Source organism: Pelodiscus sinensis, chromosome 5 (genome assembly GCF_052426305.1).
Source record: "Pelodiscus sinensis isolate ZL-2025 chromosome 5, ASM5242630v1, whole genome shotgun sequence".
Classification (NCBI taxonomy): Eukaryota; Metazoa; Chordata; order Testudines; family Trionychidae; genus Pelodiscus; species Pelodiscus sinensis.
The window spans coordinates 69,249,553-69,272,305 of record NC_143056.1 but is presented as its reverse complement, the minus strand read 5'-3'; the positions used below and the strand labels follow the sequence as shown (position 1 = coordinate 69,272,305).

The 22,753-nt window shown below is 41.3% G+C and overlaps 1 protein-coding gene across 1 annotated transcript in view; it reads right to left on the bottom strand.

Annotated features, from left to right (window-relative positions):
* COX16 (cytochrome c oxidase assembly factor COX16) overlaps positions 1-22,753 on the bottom strand; it is a 51,027-nt gene that overhangs the window by 12,002 nt on the left and 16,272 nt on the right. The window contains exon 3 of the mRNA XM_006130310.5: positions 3,399-3,461. Within this exon, the coding sequence (XP_006130372.2) occupies positions 3,399-3,461 (63 nt within the window). The remainder of the gene's footprint in view (positions 1-3,398; positions 3,462-22,753) is intronic.

Genomic DNA, 22,753 nt, shown 5'->3' with positions numbered 1-22,753 from the left:
CGTTGCTGGGTAATTATTATTCCTCATATTCTTGTTGTTAGTAGTATTTTTATTGTTTTGTTGCAAAAAGGTAAAACGAGGCAGGAAGTTAAATGATTTTGTCCAAGGTCACAGAACAAGCCAGTAAACAATACTCTAGATCGGTGTCTTAGCAAAAGTTACCTAAGGCTTTCATTGTTTACAGTTTGTTCTAAGAGGCTCGAGCATGGAATTACAGCCACAATAGTACCAGTGTCAGTTATGGAAAGGGCAAATGATTTATTGAGCAAATGATTTATTAGGCAAATGTAGGCAGCAAGGACTAGCTGGCTGTGTAAGAACACATAAGTGCATGTGAGGAATGCATGAGCAAAAAGGAATGTGCGTAAAGGCAGCTTGCTCCTTTGGCACATCACAAAGCATTAGTTGGATGGAACCAGTGACAGACCGGAGAGATTAACACTCCCGTTTAGATTACACACATAAATAGTGGCCCTGTGAAATAGTGGGCCCTACCCTGCAGTCCTTGAAATAATTTTAATACCAGCTATGCTCCTATGTGGAATAAACTGAATTTTGCACAAACTACTAAGACTATAATTTTAAAAATGACTTTACATGAACCGTGTCATTTTAAAATCATGACTTGATGAGATCTTAACTCACCAAATTAATATTGAGTCAAGATATAACGTTATATTACACTGAAAATATCTTTGCCCTGTGAGCCAGGACCCAAAAGGCGGTAGGTAAGCTTTAAAGTAGTCATCTCAGAATATCAAAAATTCAACAGATATATTCCTATAAGGAGAATAAGAAACAGAAAAAAATTGAAGCCAGTGGAAGGATTCTACTCATCTGACAGTTAAATTTCAAAAAAGACTGCTGTCTTCAACAAGATCTGTGTAAAATAATGCTATTAGTATAGCAAATATGCAAAATAATACCCTTCTTCTTTGAGTATTATATAATAATTATGCAGCAATTTAGAGCCCCTTGTATTTTACGTTAACTATGCCTAATAAGCGACACTATTATAACCCTTCAAGTAGTTCTATATGCAAAATTCCAAGATATTCTTAAGTGGCCATATTTTTGGTAGACTAAGTAGTAGTGTAGGAAAAAGGCATTATATAGGATCCACAGAAGAGAAAGTTTATTGTACTCAAGGAAAGAGATGACAAAGGACTTGTCCTGGATTTTTTTCAGTAGGAATGGAGGAAACAATGGATTAAATCAGCAGCTCTCAAACTATGGGTTGAGAACACGAAGTGGGCGGTGACCCTATTTAAATGGGGTTACTAGAGTTGGCATTAGACTTGCTGGGGCTAGGCGCCAAAGCCAAACCCCTAGGGTGCCAGCCCCTGGGGTTGGGGCTCAGATTACAGGCACCACCTGGGGCCAAAGCCCAAGGGCTTCAGTCCACCCACCTGGGGCAGCGGGGCTTTGGGTCACTTCCCCCTTGGAATCGTATAGTAATATTAGTTCTCAGAAGATGATTGAGGTGCAATGAAGTTTGAATATTTAATCCAGGATTTCTCAAAACAGTCTGACACAGCCCAATTCTGTGAGGTGACATACAAAGCTACTAAGGCAACTGAGCTCCTTCAACTTGTACTGTACTAAGCACTGAGGCTGCTCAGCACCTGACTAGTCTGGGCCCACATTAGAGATAGGCCCCAAACTGATCTCAATCCACCTTAATTATGAGGACTGGTCCCCTCTCTGTGATCACCCACACTGGCATGCAAGATCTGAATGCTGTGCTGTTGGCTGTAAGTGTGTTTTTGGATATGAACCCGGTGACTTGGGGCACATCTGCTGTTTAGATTAAAAAACAAAAATTAATAATGTTTTAGTCACTTCTGCTATCAGGAATTAGCCTCACAAGAATTATCTGAATGTGCTTTTAAGATTTGTTATGCCATCTTCATGTTATTAACATCGACTTCCTCTACAAGAGTCAGTGCATTTATCCCTGTTAAAATATTGTTCTTCAACCACCTACCTAATCATGGTTGGGAGAGAATGCAACATATCTAAATACAGGTGCAGTTCTGTTTTGAGCTCAGTTTTATACCACGTTAAAAGAAGAGAGGTGGTTCTTTTCATGCTATGATTCTTTTACACAAATAAATCAGAGCAGTTATAAATGCATGCAAGGTGCACATGAGATAAGGAGGCTCACAAAATGCAAATGGAACGGTCATTAGTGGATTGTAAATGATGTATTTCAGGTTGGGATTTTCCATTCACACTCAAGCGTATGAAGCTTTCTGCCCCCTGAACACCACAGAACAAGGTACAATGTAAAAATCTGTAAAAAGTACAATGCCTCAAACTTGTTTCCAGTCATCTTAATTAAACAACTTTACCATACTAGAGAGGAAAAAACTGTGTGCTTGCTTACGTTAGAAAAGTACAAGAAAGTACATATTTGGATATAAAATGTTCACGATGGGATGGAATGAAACAATAGAATGGTTTTATTAGTGAGTTGATTTACTGTCTTTTGAATATCTAAGCAGGGTGCAATCAAGTACATGACACCCAGGTGTCAGGAATATTATCTCCAAATTAATGTAGGCAAAAAATTTTACCCAAAGTTATTTGTGCCCTTCCATCCTTCTCTCCCCACCCAAAACCAACAAAATGCAGAAACAATGAGCAGATAAAATTATCTGTTTAATTTTATAAAAATCTACAATTACGTGTAAAAAGCTTTTCTAGATGTCTGTGTCATAATTCTAACATCTAGTACCTTGGAAGTGACTGAGCCTAAAGCAAACATCTTTCCTAAAACATAGCACCCATTTCAGCCCTAAAGATTTATCATCTACTGGATATTAAACCTGTTGCTGGCTCATGCCTCCATCTCAGAGAATTGTAATTCTAGGAAGAAACACATCTGGGGAAAAGGAAGAAATATTTCTCTGTGATGGGGTGGGTTTTCTTTTTGACGGAGAACGGGGGAGTAGCAGCTATTTGCAAACTGTATAGATGTATGAAATATAAGAAGAAGTTATGGAGGAAGATAGATTGGTGGGCTATGTCAGCTAGGCGGTGACATGGTTCTGCAATTTCTCACAAAGATCTCACCACATCATATGTAGTATAAAATGCTGACATACACATATTCTATCCAATTCCAGCATTAGCTTTACTTTTATAGACTAGGCTAACCACAGAAACTTAGCTTCATTTTTAGTGCTGTATTTGGCCATTGGACATCAAAGTAGTGCTCTGTTAAGCACTGCATGTTTGAAATCAAAACTTTTTACCAAAAAAACTAGTTTTATTGGACAGTAGTGAATTAAAGGCAATGGGCTGGTTTAATTTTAGTTATGGGCAGACACACCCGACAACATCTAGTGTAGGCAAGACAAGATTACGGGCCCTGAGCAAGAAGCATACAATACCTCATATTCAGATTCTAATGTTATCTTATTCTTTCTTATTCTTTCTTCTAAAGCTGGATCCATCTGTAAGGCAAACAGAGAAAATATCCACAATGTTTGTTTATAAAACATATCCAAAATTTGAAAGAAAAAACATTTATCAATCTTCTTTTAAAAGAAAGCTAAATGCTGACAGTCCTTGCATATTTCAGATACTGAGGAGACGGTTGCAATATGAACCTGAATAAAACAAAGGACAACAGATTCTTGTGCTCTCTGACTAGCGATGGGAGGGAGGGGAAATGGCAGACTAGAAGGCCCCTTATTGAGAATGTCACACCATCGACTCCACTGATGCTTAACTCTAAAGCTTGACCACCTCATCAAATCTTGACCATAAGGAAGGGAAAAGATTTGGTCACTCTAATTAGACTTCTGGCTGTCAGGACTGGAGGTCGCAGAAGAGACATGTAACAGGTTTTGATTTACAGAGCCAGCTCTCAGGATAGACTTGTAAATCTTTTGTTGATTTGCTGTTGTGGTGGAAACTATGTGAAACTTGTTGCTTTGGCCTAATTGTGACCCTAAACCAGATAAAATTTGGTGATTTCAGACAGTCTTCATTGGCATTTGGATGCTTGCACAGCAAACTAGGGATGTAAAATCCCATTTAATTAGTTAACTGGTTAAACTTAACCTTTAATCAGTTAATGGATTAAACTGGGACAGGCAGGGGTTGCTCCAACCTGGCTGCTTCCAGCTTCATGCAGGGCTGCCAGCAGGGCCAGCCCACAATATTTTGGCAGCATACCCCCTCACTTGGGCCAAAACTTTGAAAGGTTTCAATTCTACCTTCTTCCTGTTCTACTCCTCTCATGGTACTGCTCTCCCACCTTCATATGCACCAGCAGCAGACACAATTTTCTATACTCTGGGTCCTAGTGGCGCCCCCTCACAATCTGGCACCTGAGGCGGCCGCCTCAGTTCACCTCATGGTAAGGCCAGCCCTTGCTGCCAGCCCCTAACCCATGCAGGGTTGGAAGTGGCATCCCTGCACAGGACCTTAGTGGGCCTGGAGCAGCCCTCTACATGTGGTGGGCCACAGGCAGGGAGAGGTTTCTGAAAACCAGTTAACTGTTACTTACCAAGTAACCAGCTAATTAGTTACCTATTAACATCTCTACAGCAAACCAAGGAGTATGACATAGCTCAGTCCCCTTCAGGGGCACGTTTACCCAATAACACAAAGTTGAATGATTCTAGACCTCAAGAATTCTAACCTACTTTCTCAAACCCTGCTTTCAAGACCCCAAATTTCACTTACCGGGTCTAATCAGAAGAGTTAAACCCTCAAATACCCTTCAAACCTCAGGGAGTCCTTTAAGATGGGTTTAAAAAAGAAAGAGGTTTTGTATTTTATTTTTCTGGGATTTTTTAATAAAAAATATGCCTACTCACAGACAAGCTCCATTGAAATTATATTCATATTTGCCAGAATATTTCATTGCATTGCATATTTTCAAACTATTTAAATGAAAAAAATAATCCTAAAACTTGAACATAAAAGACAGTTATTTCCCCAGAAACCTGTTCCAATTTATTCTCCCATTTCTTTCTGGCTACATCTACACTACAAGGTTTTTGTGAAAAAATGACTGTTTTTGCGCAAAATCCCGTGGAGCAGCCACACCTCAAGCACATTTTTGCGCAAGAAAAACTACAGACAATCGACAGAGCAGAGGGCTTTCTGCAGTGTAGGTATACCTCCTTCTATGAGGAATAACTCCTTTTTGCATCATAGCTCTTGCACAAAAAGGCACTCCACAGGGGTTTCTTGCGCAAAAAGAGCCTATCTGAAAAAGCACAGGTTCTCTGATGGCAATTCTGTGAATGGCCATCAGAGCTTTCTTGCGCAAGAGTGTCCATGCAGTGTGGATGCTCTCTTGTGCAAAAACGATGCACTTTGAGGTGTGGACATGCTTTTGCTCAAGGAGTTTTAGCACAAGAACTCTTCCGCAAAAGATTTCTTGCGCAAAAACCCTGCAGTGTAGATGTAGCTTCTGAGTTTTATCCTACCCAACATTTGATTGCAGTGACCTGGGCCAGACTTAAAAATATGTAGACAGGAACGCAGGATGTGAATTAGGTGCCCAGGTACACTGGAAAGACTACTAGGTTCATGTCAACATCTTTAGGCATCTAAAAACCTTTAAAAAGCTGCACACCACTCTTTAGCTTAAGGCTGCAACTATTCAGTTGGAGCCAGCTGATAAATTCTCTTCTAAGCATTAGCCAGATTTTGGGAGTGGAGCAAGGGTGTCTCTTGGAAGCAATGTGAACCACTTACTTGCTTGAAGCACCTGTCAGCCAAGCAAGTCATGGAACATGCTGCCACTAGAGCGCTGGCCTCTTCAGGTACTTTTGAGTCAAAGGAAATTTTTATTTGTGACAAGAAGCTGTTTGGCACAGGTATAAACCTAATTGTGCTGCCACTAAAAACATCCCCAACTTGAACAGTTTGTGCTGATCTTCAATGACCATCATGGCTAATTTTAGTCTAGGCTAATAAATACAGTCTCAGAGAGGACTGTGAAATTTGTGCATGCAGCTAACTTTACCTCAAGGGCTAAAGAAAGGGTAATTTTCCAAAAAGACTTGATGCTAAGTGCAGATATCCAAAGTAGATTGGCAGTGTCAATTCCATTTAACACCCAGAAAGGATGAGGGGGAAGATTATTTTTCTAATTTTCAGAGCAGCATAAGTACCAAGTATAAACACAAACCTGCAGCTGGGGTTTTTAAAAAAATATATATTTTCATAACAGCAACTCAGTTTCTTCCAGTTATTATTGAATTGCTTATCCGCTGTGCAGTGCTGCCACTTTAAAGTACCCCTCCGCCCCCTTTGCCGCCTCAACCTATTAGAGACAGCAAAGGTGGGGAGGAGGAGGAAATTACTAGTCCACTGACTATCTGATAAGCATTTGCTTATTGGATATTCTATTAGTCTTTAACTTCCCTACCGGTGATCAGCTGGAGTGCCCAGCTGATCCCCGGCTCCACATTGCACTGCTGCTCTGGTGCTTCAAAGTGGTTGCATTGCCCTTTTATGTGGCACCGGAGCGGTTCAAAGAGGCAGCTCTGCATGGAGCCCAGGATCAGCTGGGGACTCTAGCTGATCCCGGGCTCCATGCAGCGCTGCCCCATTGAAATGCCGTGGTTAACTGCACAATTAATCACAATTAACCTTTTTAATCACTTGACAGCTATAGAAGGAACACAGAAATTGCCACACCAGGAAGGGCCCCCAACTGGTAGCTAGCAACAGCCAAGCTCATGATCTAAAAAATAGCATATAAAACTCTATAAGGCAGTGGTTCTCAAAATGTGAGCCACAGAGCATTAGTCATCTGACAAGAGCTATTGGCCAAATGGTGTTAGTATGTCTCCCTATTTCCAACCTCATACTGCATTTGAAAGATGCTAAAAATACATTAAGTCCTCCCATACTATTATTTTTCCATGTGAACATTTGCTATAATTGCAGGAGTCTTAGGAGGGGAGATGATCTCTGCAATCAGAAATGGGAAAGATGAGACAATCTATTAAATTTCAGTCAAAAAATTGAAAATCCCTGCCATAATCATCTCAATTAGCAATACCACAGATAGGAAGGGGATCAACACATGCACCAAGGCATTTATTTAATTTATTTATTTAGCATGTGTATAGTCACCTAGTTAAGAGATGGCATCTTAAATGTTGCGATGCAGTTCTTCTAGATCACCAATGAACCTAGTGAGCAGGCATTCATCGACAAAGCATCAACATCTGTGTTGCGCCACAGCTGCACAAAGGGCTGTTATGAAGGCTCCAGTGAAACTAGTTGGCTGCACAGAGACGTTACCCAATCCAGAACCTGTTCAACAGGGACCACTGGTGACAGGCAGGTCAAAACCAAGCAGGTAAGTTGTGGGGTCAGCAGTGAGGGACTGGTTCAGAATTATAACAAATATGCATTCCTCTTGCCAGAGTGTTTCCATCCTACCATCCTGGCATAGTGAATAAGACCATAATCAGTGATGTGACAGCAAACATTCTACTGGTGGTTTAAAAAGTTATTCAGTGGCAGGCTTTGGTGGGTGCGTACTTTCCCCAGTAACAATCTCTTTTATGATATGAGGAGGAGCAATATTACTTAGAACTGGAATCTATAGGAGTGGTGTCAGATGCAGGGTGCCAGAGATGATGTGCGTGGTGGCATGTAATTGTGCATGCACCAGTTTGGTGTCTGATAATTGACTTGAGTGCAGTACTCCACCACAGAATAAGAGCAGACATCTGTAGGACTGGTGCTCAAGCACTCCATCATGAACCTGCCAGTTTGCTAAGAAGATTGTTGCAGCTTAACTTTACCTGTTATTTTCTTCAGGTGAGCATAGTAATTCAGTGTGCAATCTAAGGTCACATCTAGACAGACTGTTCTATTTAATCTTCAGACCATTCAAATACACATTCACTTCTTGCAGTAGTGCGATAAAGACTGTTTTTATGATGCTTGGCTGGAGGTGCCAAGTCCCGGTTTTAAGGTGACATTGAGCTTGTTAAATGTCTGGGCATGGGTACTGCAACAGATGTCATCTGCTTAAATGAACTTTTGTACTCTGTTGTTCGCAGGTCATTGATGTAGGGTAGAACAGGGTTGGAGAAAGCACAGAGCCCAGTTGACTCATTGCTCTGTCATCTCCAAGCACTTGTCTTCTTCACCATATGGATTCTGAACTGCTTATCGTGGAGAAACAGATGTCATTGGTGACCTAAAGTAGCAGGACCTTCGCAAGCTGGCCAGTGTGCCATATTGTGTCCTATGCCACTGTTAGATCAATGAAAACAATGCCTTTTTTCAAGTTTTGCTAGAAGCCATTTTCAATAAACATGGTCAGCACAAGTACTTGGTCACATGTGCTATGGCCTCAGTACAAATCGGCTTGATAAGGGCTCAAACTTATCTCCATGGCAGATAACATGTACCTTGAAGCCCACCAACAGTAACGATACGAGACGACAACTTGATGCTTGACTAGAGTCCTTTCCAGGCTTGGAGAAGTAAGGGAAGGCAATGACATTTGTAATGCACTATCTCTTCAGAAGCCTAGTGAAGAATTGCATAAGCCAAAGCCGAGCATAGGAGCCAAGGCATGAAGATTTATGACCCTACTAATTGTGACCTGGTAAGTTTACTAGTGGATGCTATTTTTCTTATTTCTATCTATTCTTAAAAATATTCTAAAAACTGAAGATCACAAATAAGTGTGTTTATTTGCCCACTACTTCGTGTATTGCTAAATTACTTCCTAGATTTGTCCTATCAGACTGAAATAGGGACGGATAGAGCGTGCTTTGGCTGCTGAGCACCCTCTATCCATTTGGCATAATATTTAAATGTGTCTATATTTTCTCCGACATGTGGGCCACTGGAAAATTGCAGGACTTGTGCAGCCCTTATCTCAAAGAACAAATGTTCTCATGCAATTAATCAATTATGTCTATGCCTTCCCGTCCTACTTCATTGATAGGTATACACTGATTTATAAAACAAAAATAGAGACCCCATTCCTGAGCTCTGGGTACCCATCCAATAAATTTAATTTCAAAGTAGCATGTTAATACAATGGACTGTTCTTTCCTGTGTATAATAAATACATTCCAATACATAAAATAACCCCCACTACTAATGACAAAACATTCAACCTTCCCCAGATGCCCTGGGGAGAAGGAGGGCCTTGCAGCATGCCCTGAAGGTTAACAGATTCGGAGCGCTGTCCATCCATGTTTCCTAGATCAGACTCAAAGGAATTGAGCTCTCAAAGCCAAGTTCCCTGAGCTTTGCTAAACCTGGATTTTTCTATAGCTCCAATGGTATGCAGAAAAGAACTTGCTATGCAGAACTTTCTGTACACTTTTCCATGCATTTCTCACTATCCCCCTTCCAAACATCTAAGCAAGTACAAACTCTAAGGAATTAGGCAGAGTTGGCCACAAATGCCACAGCTTCCCTAGACTCCAGCACAAGACATTCAGAGAAAGACATAGTTACTCAGCATTCCTTTTTCCATTAAGGGAGTTGGTGCAATTAACCCTCATTTCAGTCTGGAGCGCTGCTGCACCAGAATGTGATGACTCAGCTAAAACAAAATAGTGATGAGTGGGGGCAGGGAGCAAGAAAAGTAAGACACTTTTCTTGAAAATATTAAAAGACAATTCCTCAAGGTGCCTTTGTAAAGCCTCTTTAATATGCTGTACCTGTCCTGTTACAAACCATTTAAATAGCCTGAAGTGCAGGATTTAAACTAAATGCCCTTAGGGTATCAGCGAAGAGAAGAAACATTATATAAAGGCAGAGCTTCAAAAACTCTTTTTCTTGTTACCTCAAAATGGGTATACCGTAACTTATGAAAAAAACATGTTTGTATCATATGCTGTCTTATCTATAAGCACTCTTCATTAATCTAACATTTTGCTGCTAATTGTCTGATATTTATATTTTCAAAATCTGTTCTTATGCATTTCTAATGTTTCCATCATTGCTATCTGGCTACTATTGGTTAAAATGTTGGATTTTTTTAAGGATATACAAAAGGCACCTAACATTCTACTCTGGCAAAAAAAAAAAAAAAAAAAAAAAAAAACCACACCTGTAAAAATGTATTTTCAAAGACATATCTGCTAATTATTGACCAATCCCTCCCCACACACACTTTCCACTATCCCTGCAGTAGTAACACAGGTAAGGGGGTGTGAGCTGAAATTCCAATTCTTTTTGTGTACCAGCCACGGAATTACTTCCACTAATTACAGGGTTAATCAGATACACTCGTACAAGCCTTGTGAAGGCAATGGAGCCACACGTGTCACTGAAGGCATAATATTTATTACCTGTAAAGATATACAAGAAAGATGACATCTCCAGATCCCAGCACAAATTTGCAGGGCTAGCAGTTAGTGGAAAAAAACAGTTTAGCCTGGATGCTGTTCTCCCAGAGTCACTTTTCATAATTTAGTTTAAAAGGTTGTTTTGTAAATGTGTTTGTCAATAGCACCTTCCTGAAGTAGTACGTGTTAAAGCAGAGCTGGAGAACCTTTATTTGGGTCGGGGGCTGCTGACCCACAGAAAAATAAGTTGGAAGCCACACACAAGTGAGAATAAAAACCCTCACTGATTTGGCCCCCAACTGAGAAGCAGAAAGACATTCCCCACATTCTCCTCACACTCCAAAGTCTAGATTTTGTGTGCTCCAGCGCCTGCCCGCCCTCCCCCCAGTTCAGCAGTGGAAGGGCTGGAGCACCAGCACAGGTTTCCAAATGCTGAGGAGGAGCCCCAAGACTTGGGAGCTTGATCCAGGCAAGCCAGGGGCTGCTTTCAGCCCCCAGGCGTCAGGTTCACCACCCTTGTGTTAAAGGAATTTGCTCTTTTAGTACACCGGCTCACTTTCCTGATATTACTGAGGGAGAGGGAAAAAACCACTCTCTACAACGCTCACTATACAGTACGTAAGTAAAAATGGTTTCTATACTGACACCTAGTGAAGTTCTATAGCAACAAGATTAAACTCAACTTTTTCCTATCGTTATACACTCAGCAATTTTCATATTCAAAGTGATTTATTTTAAGGAGACCAGAATTTGAAAATGTGTGAGAAGGACACGGAGTTGACAAAAAAAAACATACTTGTATATGTATATAAATAATCATATAAATAAATGATCATGATATTAGACATCTTATAAGACAGACTTAACAAAAACAATCAGATAACATTAAAAACATCAATATTTGTCGCTCTTAAGAAATTAAAAATCTCGATCCATTTTTTATCAATTTCACATTCAGTCCATTCATTGTCTTTTATTATATTGTTAATTCTTCGTACTTCGAACAATAAATTGTCATTTATTGTGATGCTAAATTTTTCTTTAACGAATAAAACTGTTTCAAGGCTTTTATTCCATTGAATTCCTTCAAACAACAGAAACCAATCAAACATGTATACTGGTTTGTCATGCTTAGTCCAATTTTCTAGATATTCAAGAGCATTTTTATAAAAGCTCATCACCTCTCTCATAAATTCTTTCTTTATTCCCGGATTGCTCTCTTGTAATTTGTTTAAATTAGTAATTACAACCAATGGAAGGAAGTTGGACTCAAGAAGTGACTGAAGTTGCTCCTTTAATTGTTTAATATGCAATCCCACTTCTGTAGAAGTTATATGCTCTTTTTCAATACTTTTTATAACTGACTGGAACAAAGTTGCTTGATTGTGAACAAAATACAGAGTTACTTCAGCAGATTCATTCTTTAAAAAGTTTTTCAAGATCAGTGGACATTTTTCCAAACTTAGAAATATGATTTTAAAGGCTCAAACAATTGCAGCACTCATTCAATGGCTGGCATTAAAGCTAACCATCTTGTTTTTTAATATCCCAACAGTTTTTTTATATTCAACTGAGGCTTCTTCGCAAAAAGTCTTTAATGATGTAACTCTTACAGTGAATCGTTCAAAATGTAAATAAATTTGAGGTATCACAACTTCAACATCAATGGACATTAAGCATGATGCTGTATTGATGGCATTAGATACAATATGGGCATTGCAACCGATTCCAATAATTGTTTTCCCAAGTAAATGCATCATTTTCTTATGAACATTTTTATCGCCTTTGCGCTTTACACCACCAAAATTAGTATGTGTGTCAATGTCAACTAAAAAAAAACAAATCACATTGACATTAAATTAAAATGGCTCAAAATAAACAATAACATTTCATAAATACCCTCTCAGTGTACTTTTACTGTATATTAAGCCTTTTAACAGGGGTTCAATTGCAGTATAATGATACTTTAAAAAACAGAGGGATATATTTTTTGGCAAGGTAGGACAAGAAGGACAATTTTTTTCAAAGGAGGACAAAAGCAGGACATAATTATTGGGGAGGACAAACCCCTCAAAAGGAGGACTGTCCTCCTCAAAGGAGGATGTCTGGTCACCTTATCTCAACTGGAAGGAGGGGCAATGGTATTAGTCCCTTTCTGAACTGGGGGAAAATGATGCACACCAGTTAAACCCATGCTCCAGGGCATGATACCATAAATTGAATTAGAAAGCATTCAGCAAAGAGGAGTATGTGTGGTCCATTTAAGCCTAGGAACACAAAGGAAAGTGAAAAAAATATAGCAGAAGCAGGAATCAATGCAAAAATCCAGGAGTTCAAAATTAGTTGGGCTCCAAACTGGTAATGGGAGGGGGGAAATAAACATCCAGACAATCCTTTTGGACTGTGACTCATTTAGAAGAGCAAATGCCTGAACACCTGGTATTGCTGTACTAACATGTGGAACACGAAAAACTCTTTTAATTGCTCTGTCACATTTCAGTTCAGAAATTACTAACTTGGATGATTCAGAATTGTGAACTAAAATGAGGTTATAGGAGCCAACATCCCTCTGCCAATAGAAACAAAGCTATTGTAACAGTACCATGTTCTCCACCAATTAGGAGCAAGGCTACTGTACTAAACATTAAATATCTCAAGTCCTCTACCAAACAGGCAATATAATGCTTGAAAACAGAAGGATGTTTTAATTTGGTGAAATGCTTCTTATTAAAACCACACAAATGGCTAAAACACTTTTGGGTTTTGTAATAAGTCATCAATTTGTGCCTCTCACAAGCCTTTAAAACCACCAAAATACAACATTTTAATATTTTGGGGTGGTTGTAGGATGACTTACAACCAAGGTCATTAATGAATGTAGTCTCTGAAAAATCAATGTTCACCAAGAAATGAGTTGATGTTTGTCTTCATTAGACTCAAAATTGAGACCAACCTTACCTGCTTAAGAAGAAAAAAAGAATAGCAGTCACCATCAATCCACTGCCACATGGCGTTAATGTGATTAGCTTACTGAAACCCAATTAAAAATAAGCAGCACAGCTAGTTGAGAAGACTTAATTATTCTTTAAAGTTCAGTGAGACACTACAATGACTCCTTTCCCTACCTCGCAAATGGAAGTTATTTTCCTATCCCAAACCCCCCCACAAAAGGAGTGTTGAGACAAATATACACAGGATCCTTTTAAACAACCTGTTATGAGATTATGGGACAGACAAGCAGAGAGAAAAGCCCTTTCCAAAATCTTACTGTGCCCAGGGAAAAAATAACATATAGTGCAATAATTCAAAGAGACCCTCCACTTCTCTCCCATTGCCTATCCATCAATACTAGTTTATTGACAGAGCTTCCTGGTAATATTTAGTGTACAATGTTACTGTATGTATAAAAAGATTAGATTTAGACAGTAAATTAATTGAATATTTTATATCAGTGGACATGTTTTGAATGATAAGTTATTCAAGAGTTTCATTATATTATTTTAATTTTAAGTAAACAATGTTTGTGAAGTGCGTTGGCCTACTTGAATTCCAGAAGGTGAGCCCAAACCTACATGCAACAAAAGGCTCAACCCTTAACAAAAGGGAGGGGCCACAGAACTCAGAAGAAAACTGATTGCATTAAACAAACAAAACAACAAAAGCTAGAATGGAAGTGAAGTATTTTGGACTGACTTTGCTAAAGAATTAAGTTCTCTGCTTATCCCGAGGACAAGCTGCAGCTGCAACATCTTCCCCTGTTTCACTCCATCCCCCTGCCTAAACTCTAGACAGATGCTATTAAAGGACACGTTCAGATGTTGGCTTTCCATTAGCTCAGCAACAGAGATGGTCACACTGAAAAGAAAATAGGTAGACAAATCCTATTCACAATACCCTAGGTTCTACCGTTTAGGATTAAATATTTACTGTGCATCACCAAGAACTGCATTAGAAAATGCATACTGAGGTGAAATTGAGAAGTAAGCAAGCTCCTGGATTCTATTCCCGGCTCTGCTACAAAGCCCCTGCGTGAATGCAGGTAAGTTATTTAATTTCTAGCATCCTCATGTGTAGACTAGAGATGATAATGCTGCCCTACTTCACAGTAGGGATGTAAGTGACTAAGTTGACTATTCAATAAGCAAAAGCTTATTGAATAATCTACTAGTCCCTCAGATAGCCGCTGCCCCCCATCGACAAGTTGATTAAACTAAATTTAACATCCCTACTTCATAGTGGGATTGTGAGCTTTGTTCTAACAACTGAGGTTTAATAAAACTTTAGTTGTGAGTCTAACTTGCAGACAGTGGGTAAATGTTTGTGAATTGTTTCAATGATTTGTTGCATAAAATTATTTAAGAAAATATTTAAGACACACTGAAAAAATTGAATTAATTTAAACAAAGAGGGTCTACTGATACCACCCAAGGATTGTGGTAAGATTATGAACAGTTGGGGGACCTGAAATCAATGGACTAAAATTGAAGCAGCAGAACACTGGGCATCACTGTGACATTCTCTGCCTCAAAGTAGCACTCTGGAATCCCCATATTCACCACGGTGATACTTACAAATAAATTATATATTATGAGGTATCATTTTAAAAATCTTGATCTATTGAACATAAACATCCTATTGGATTGCATGGACTATCATTGTATGGGCAATTATTAAGTATTATTATATGTGTTATGGAAATACGTTGTGAGGTGGGGAACACCAACAAGCAGCCTTTCTGATACAAAGGAGCAGCCATCAAGAGACAGCATTCATGGCTCATCAACACTCATCAGGAAAAGAATCCACTACCCTGACAGCCTCTCGGAGATTGTGGCTTTGTCTTTCTTTACTCACTTTTTCCATACCAGTCATGTCTTTATAGACTTCTATCATATCCCCCTTTAGTTGACTCTTTTCCAAGATGAAAAGTCTAAGTTTATTAATCTCTTCTCATATGGCAGCCATTCCATACCCCTTATCATTTTCTGTACTTTTTCCAATGCCAAGATAGCTTCTGGAGATGAGGTAACCATATGTGCAAACAGTATTCAAGATGTGGGCATACCATGGACTTATATAGAGGCATTAAGATAGTCTTGGTTTATTCTCTATCCATTTCTTAATGATCCTAACATTCTGTTTGCTTTTTTGACCGCTGCTGCACATTGAGTGAATGTTTTCAGAGAACTATCCACAATGACTCCAAGATCTCCAACTTGAATGGTAACAGCTAATTTAGTCCCCATCATTGTACACATATAGTTAGGATTTGTTTTCCGAATGTCATTACTTTGCATTTATAAACAACACTAAAATTCATCTGTCATTTTGTTGCTTGGTCACCTAGTTTTGCGAGAGCCTTTCAAAGTCCTTCACAGTCTGCTATGGACTTAACTATCTTGAGTAGTTTTGTATTACCTGCAAATTTTGCTTCCTCTCTGTTTCCCCCTTTCTCCAGATTATTTATGAATATGAGGACTAGGAATGGTCCCAGTACAGACCCCTGCGGGGCATACCTCACCATTCCGAAAATGGATAATTTATTCCTAAGCCTTTGTTTCTTGTCTTTTAACAAATTATCAATCCATGAGAGGACCTTCCCTCTTATCACGACAGCTTACTTTACTTAAGAACCTTTGGTGAGTGACCTTGTCAAAGGCTTTCTGGAAATCTAAGTGTCCTATATCCACTGGATCCCCTTGTCCACATGCATGTTGACCCCTTCAAAGAACTCTAGTAGATTGGTGAGGCATGGTTTCTGTAAAAGGAAAATCATGTTGACTTTTCCCCAACAAATTATTTTCATCTAGGTGTCTGACAATTGTGTTCTTTACTAGAGTTAACCAATATACTTAGTACTAAAAGTGAAGTTACTCACCTTAGTGCAGTAACTGTTGTCCTTAGAGATGTGTGTCCCCGTGGGTGCTCCACATTAGGAGCTGGGCTTGTCCCAGCACCACAGGACAGAGATGTTCAAAGCCATAGTCAGTCAGACCGCACATGTGTGGGGGAAGAGGGGGCATCTCAGGGCGTTTGCGCTCTCCTCCATTGCATGCTCCGGTCTCAACCATTTCCTCAGACCCACCTCAGGATCTTCAAAAGAACAAAACAGACTTCAAAGCGGGGAGGCGAGTGGGTAGTGAAACACCCACGGGGACACATATCTCGAAGAACGACAGTTACTGCACCAAGGTGAGTAACTTCGCTTTCTTCTTCTAGTGATGTCCCTGTGGGTGCTCCACATTAGGTGGCTGAGAAGCAGTATCCACTCGAGTGCAGGAGGTGGGATTCGGATGTCTCTATGTATGTTAGAAGGAGAGCACTGAAGATGCTACTGAAGTATCCGAGAGCCATCTTGTTTGAATAGTGCAGCATTTGGCAAACGTTCAATAGGATGACCAGGTGGCAACCCTACATATATCAGAAAGGGGCACACCGTTAAGGAAAGCAGTGGAGGTAGCCACTGCCCTCATGGAGTGGGCCCTAGGGCACTGTGGGAGGGGCACATTTCGTAGTGAATAGCACTGGGTTATACAGGAAACAATTAGGTTAGAGATTCTCTGGGATGATAAGGGTTGTCCTTTAGACCATTCTGTGAGGGAGACTAATAATCTATTGGTCTTCCTAAATGGTTTTGTATGCTCCAAGTAAAAAGCTAGGGCCCTATGTATGTCTAGTGTACGGAGGGTTGTCTCACGTGGTGAAGTATGAGGTTTTGGATAAGAGGCGGGTAGTACTATTGGCTTATTGAAATGAAATTCTGAGCAAACCTTAGGAATAAAGGTTGGATCATGCCTTAGAATAACACTACTCTTATTAAAGATGGTGTAGGGAAGCGATACCATTAGTGCCAAAATCTCACTTGCTCTGTACTCTGAAGTGATGGAGATGAGGAAGACCAGCTTTATGGTGAGAGTCTGAAGAGGTATGGTGGCTTGAGGTTTCAAGGGTGGTGCTGTCGGGGTTGAGAGTACCAAGTCCAGGTTCCACAATGGGGCGGGAGGGTGCAAAGGAGGGTTTAGGTTTAATAGGCTTTTGAAAAACCTCCTGGTGAGGGGGTGAGTAAATAGTGAAAATCCCTCTATTGGCTGTCAGAATGCAGTCAGTGCAGTGAGATGGATCCTTAAAGACGATAAGGCTAGTCCATTCTGTTGCAGACGCATCATATAGTCAAGAATGATGGAAATCAGGACCATGTGAGGGTCCATGCTGCTTTCAGAACACCAGGAAGTAAAGCATCACCATTTGGAAAGGTAAGTGCATAGTGCATAATGTATTCTCTTTCCTACTGTGTATGAGAACGTCTTTAACACGTCCTTAACATGGTCAGAGCATAGGGCCTCAGGGGCATTCAGCCAGAATTTCCCATTCGTGGTCTATTGCTAAATTCCTGTTGAGGGAATCTGCTATCGTGTTGCTGATGCCAGGTAAGTAGGATGCCATAAGGGTAGTGCGGTTGGCAATGCACCAATTCCATTGTCGGACTGCTTCCATACACAGTGATCGGGATCGCACACCGCCCTGGCGGTTTATATAATACATTGTCGCTATGTTGTCTGTGAGGATGCTGTGGAGTTGCAGAAGTGTGTATGAAAAGGTCTGCAGGCATTGTTAACAGCCCTCAACACGAGGAGATTTATGTGTAACAGAGACTCCTGTGGCAACCAATGGCCTTGTACAGAGAGATTGCCCATGTGAGCACCCCAGCCGATGAGGGAGGCATCTGTGGTCATGTGACAACGAGGGGGTGGCTGATGAAACGGAGTGCCCAAAAGCAAGTTGTCATCTACCGTCCACTAGTGGAGGGAAGACCTGACCGTGGACAGGTCGGTTACCCGCTTGCATACGTTGTGCCTGATGGGATCGTATATTGTGATCAGCCAGTGCTGTAATGGTCGAAAACGTAGCCTGGCGTGGGGAACGACATATGTCGTGGAGGCCATATGACCCATTAGTTTGAGTATTCTCACAACCTGTACTGAGCGTTTGTAGAAAAGCTCATCTAATAGATCTTGCATCGCCTGACACCTGGTAATGGGTAGATATGCCCTTGCTGTGACTGAGTCAAGGCGGGCGCCTATAAACTCTAGGCTCTGAGTAGGTATCAAGGTGGATTTGTCCTCATTGAGAGGATGACCTAGGGAAAGGAAAGTTTCCATAGTCATCCGCACCATCTCTGAAGTTTCTATGGATGAGCATCCCTTTATTAGACAATCATCCATGCACCGAAGATGAGCAGCAACGACTGTGAATGTCTTTGTGAAGACTCTTGGTGCTGTTGCAAGTCGAAAGGGCAGCACTCGATACTGGAAGTGGTCTGCGCCAATCATGATGTGTAGAAATTTTCTGTGACGGGGGTAACTGTCACGTGGAAATAGGTATCTTTGAGGTCGAGAGCAGCAAACCCATCGCCCTGCTCCAGGGCTGGTAGAATCGAGGTTAAGGTCACCATCTGGAAGCACTGTTTTCGGATATATTTGTTTCACTGTTGGAGGTCTAGTATAGGTCTCCATCCACCGGTTTTTTCTGTACCAGGAAATAATGGGAATAGCATACTCTCCCATGGAACTGAAATGGAACTTCCTCTATTGCTCCTATGTCAAGGAGATGGGAAATCTCGGCCCGTAGTAGATCTTTGTGAGAGGGGTCCCTGAAGAGGGACAGGGATGGGGGAGTTGTGGGCGGAAGAGAGCAGAATGGATTAGCATAACCTGAGTGGATTATTTCTAAGACCCATCTGTCTGTAGTGATGTTGGCCCATTGGTTCTAAAAGGGCCTTAAGCAATGGTGAAAGATGTGACCGAGGCTCAGAGGGGCTGTGTGTTTGCTCTTGACCAACGTGTCAAACGTGCTGTTTGTTGCCGGGGTGCGTTTGCGCATGGTTATTTTGATTTCGGTGTCTTATTGGTCTTTGGCGTTGATTTTGACGCTGCTTATCGAACTGCTGGTGTTGTCTGGGGTGGAAATAATCATAACACCTTTGGAACGGTGTATAGCGTTTCCTCCTGTACGGTGGGGTATACATTCTGAGAGACCGCAAGGTTGTTCTAGTGTCCTTGCTAGAATGTAAGACTGAGTCAGTCTTTTCCCTGAATAGTGAGTCCTTTTCAAATGGCAAATCCTCCACTTTAGATTGTAGTTCCTTTGGAACTCCCGCTGCCTGGACAAATGAAGCCCTGTGCATAACTACAGTGGTGGCAGTAGTGTGGGCTACAGTGTCTGCTACATCCATGGCAATCTGGAGACTGGTTCAAATGGCGGCATAACCCTCCTGGACCACAGATTTAAGAAGTGGCCTATTAGATTCAGGAAGGGCCTCCATCAGGTCTGTCAACTTTGCATAATTATCAAAATTATGATTTGATAAATGCACGAGATAGTTAGCGATTCTAAGGAGCAAAGTTGAAGAGGTGTACACTTCCCTCCCAAACAAATGGAGCCTTTTTGACTCCTTATCTGATGTACTTGGTTTATACTGGGGAGCCTTGGCTCGTTGCTGCTCTGCATCAACCACCAAAGAGTTGAGGTGAGGGTGGGAGAAGAGAAATTCCAACCCTTTTGGGGGTACAATGTATTTTTTATCAGCCCGCTTGTGGGTGGGAAGAGCGGAGGCAGGAGTCTGCCAGAGTTCACTTGCAACCTCCAAGATAGCCTCTTCCAGAGATATAGCCAATTTGGTGGTATGGGTAGTCTGCACATTTTTCAAGAGACAATGTTGTTTGTCCTTGATTTTGGTGAGTTGGATTTCTTGAGACACTGCCACCCTCTTAAAGAGATCCTAGAACTGTCTCAAATACTCTGGTGGAGAGACATCTCCAGGGATGACCGCTTCATCAGGAGAGGAGGACTGATCTGTGGGAGAGATCTCAGGAGGATGTGACTTTGTAGTGGTCTGGGACTGTTGCTCCTGAACGACAGGTGGTGAGTGGTGTGGTTATGAATCTCGATCAATAGGTGGCGGGGCAGAAAGTGGGGAGTGCCTAGACAAGGAACAGGCTGTCATGGAACATGGGAGTGGGGGGAGATCTGGGTGAATAACGATGATGATGATGCGTGAGTACTCACTACGATAATGGGAGTAGTCATATCGATTCCAATAATAGTAAGATGAGCACGAAGGGGAACGCCCAAAACAATGGTGTGCGGTGTAATCGTAGCAAAAAGCACCAGGCAGACTTTTGTGCGATTTCAAGGCTGAACAGGCGCTTGAAACTGAAGTGCCTGAGTGAGAGCCCGAGGTAGTTCTTCCATGAGAAGTCAAAGGTAGAGATCTACTTGGGGAGGGCCTGCGTCTCTTAGGAGGAGCCCTGGAAGGAGAGGAGGCGCTCTGTTTCTGAGGCTGCTGCGCAGGCTGAGGTGGAGAGGCTGGCCTAGCCAGCTGGAGCGCCTTATCAAAAAGGATCATGCGAAGCCTCATTTCGTGGTCACGGCGAGCCCTGGCTGTAAGTTTCGAGCAATGTATGCATTTTTGAGGTACGTGGCTCTCGCCAAGACAGCGGATGTACGCAGCGTGGCCGTCAGAGGCAGGCATGGCATCACGGCACAGGGAGCATTTTTTAAACCCGGGAGAGCCCAGCATTCTGGATGTTAATGTTGTTCCTTCCCTTATCTGCTCCGGATTTTCTCCCATTTTTTTTTAAACTATGCACAAGAGTCAAAGTTATAACAGGGGAGGGAAGGAGAATGAAAACTTAACAGACTATATACTAACAGGAAAAATTGTTTTGTTTTGTTTTTCTAAAACGAACATGAACAGGTATAAGAACTATTTATAGAAGTAAATTGAAGAATTATAACTGGGTTTTTTGCACAAAAGGTTGAACAAGAAGGAGAGATGATTTGCTCTGTCTGCAGCCTGAGGCGGTTGAAGAGGAACTGGTTGAGACTGCATCACGCAGCGCGGGAGAGCACAAAAACCGCAAGATGACCACACACACACACGCGTGGTCCGACTGACTACAGCTTTGAATATCTCCGTCCTGCGGCGCTGGGCAAGCCCAGCACCTAATGTGGAGCACCCACGGGGACATCACTCGAAGAAGAAGTTAGACTTACCAGCTTGTAATTACCAGGATTCCCTTTAAAGCCTTTTTAAAAAATTGCTGTCACATTAGCTAACCTCCAGTCATAAGACACAGTAGATGATTTAAAAGACAAGTTACAAACCATGGTTAGTACTTTATCAATTTCACGTTTCAGTTTTCAGAACTCTTGGGTGAATGCCATCTGGTCCTGGTGACCTATTACTGTTTTGTTTATCCATTTGTTCCAAAGCCTCCTCTAACACCTCAACCTAGGACAGTTCCTCAGATTTGTCACCTAAAAAGAATGGCTCAGGTTTGGAAGTCTCTCTCACATCCTTAGTCCTGTAAACGTGGTTTTTCAATACTTTTGCTAACAAAATACTTCCACCCCTTATGAATGGAGGGTTCACAGTGTCAGCAAGAGAATGCTCCTGCAGACAACATGCTGTTCACAATGCCACTTGCTATTGCAAAACTTTTTATTTTGGGGGGAGGGGATTTAAGTACCTGTGAATACCAAAACCAGAAGGAAATATTAAACAGAGACAGTGACATCATCACATAGAATCATAGAATAATAGGACTGGAAGGGACCTCAAGAGGTCATCGAGTCCAGCCCCCCGCCCTCAAGGCAGGATCAAGCTCCGTCTACACCATCCCTGACAGAGGTCTATCTAACCTGTTCTTAAATATCTCCAGAGAGGGAGATTTCACCACCTCCCTTGGCAATTTATTCCAATATTTGACCACCCTGACAGTTAGGAATTTTTTCCTAATGTCCAATCTAAACCTCCCCTGCTGCACTTTAAGCCCATTACTCCTTGTCCTGTCCTCAGAAACCAAGAGGAACAAATTTTCGCCTTCATCCTTGTGACACCCTTTTAGATATTTGAAAACCGCTATCATGTCCCCCCTTAATCTTCTTTTTTCCAAACTAAACAAGCCCAGTTCATGAAGCCTGGCTTCATAGGTCATGTTCTCTAAACCTTTAATCATTCTTGTCGCTCTTCTCTGTACCCTTTCCAATTTCTCCACATCTTTCTTGAAATGTGGCGCCCAGAACTGGACACAGTACTCCAGCTGAGGCCTAACTAGTGCAGAGTAGAGCGGCAGAATGACTTCACGAGTTTTGCTTACAACACACCTGTTGATACAACCTAGAATCATATTTGCTTTTTTTGCAACAGCATCACACTGTTGACTCATATTCAACTTGTGGTCCACTATGACCCCTAGATCCCTTTCCGCCATGCTCCTTCCTAGACAGTCGCTTCCCATCTTGTATGTATGGAACTGATTGTTCCTTCCTAAGTGGAGCACTTTGCATTTCTCTTTATTAAACCTCATCCTGTTTACCTCTGACCATTTCTCTAACTTTCTAAGGTCATTTTGAATTATGTCCCTATCCTCCAAAGAAGT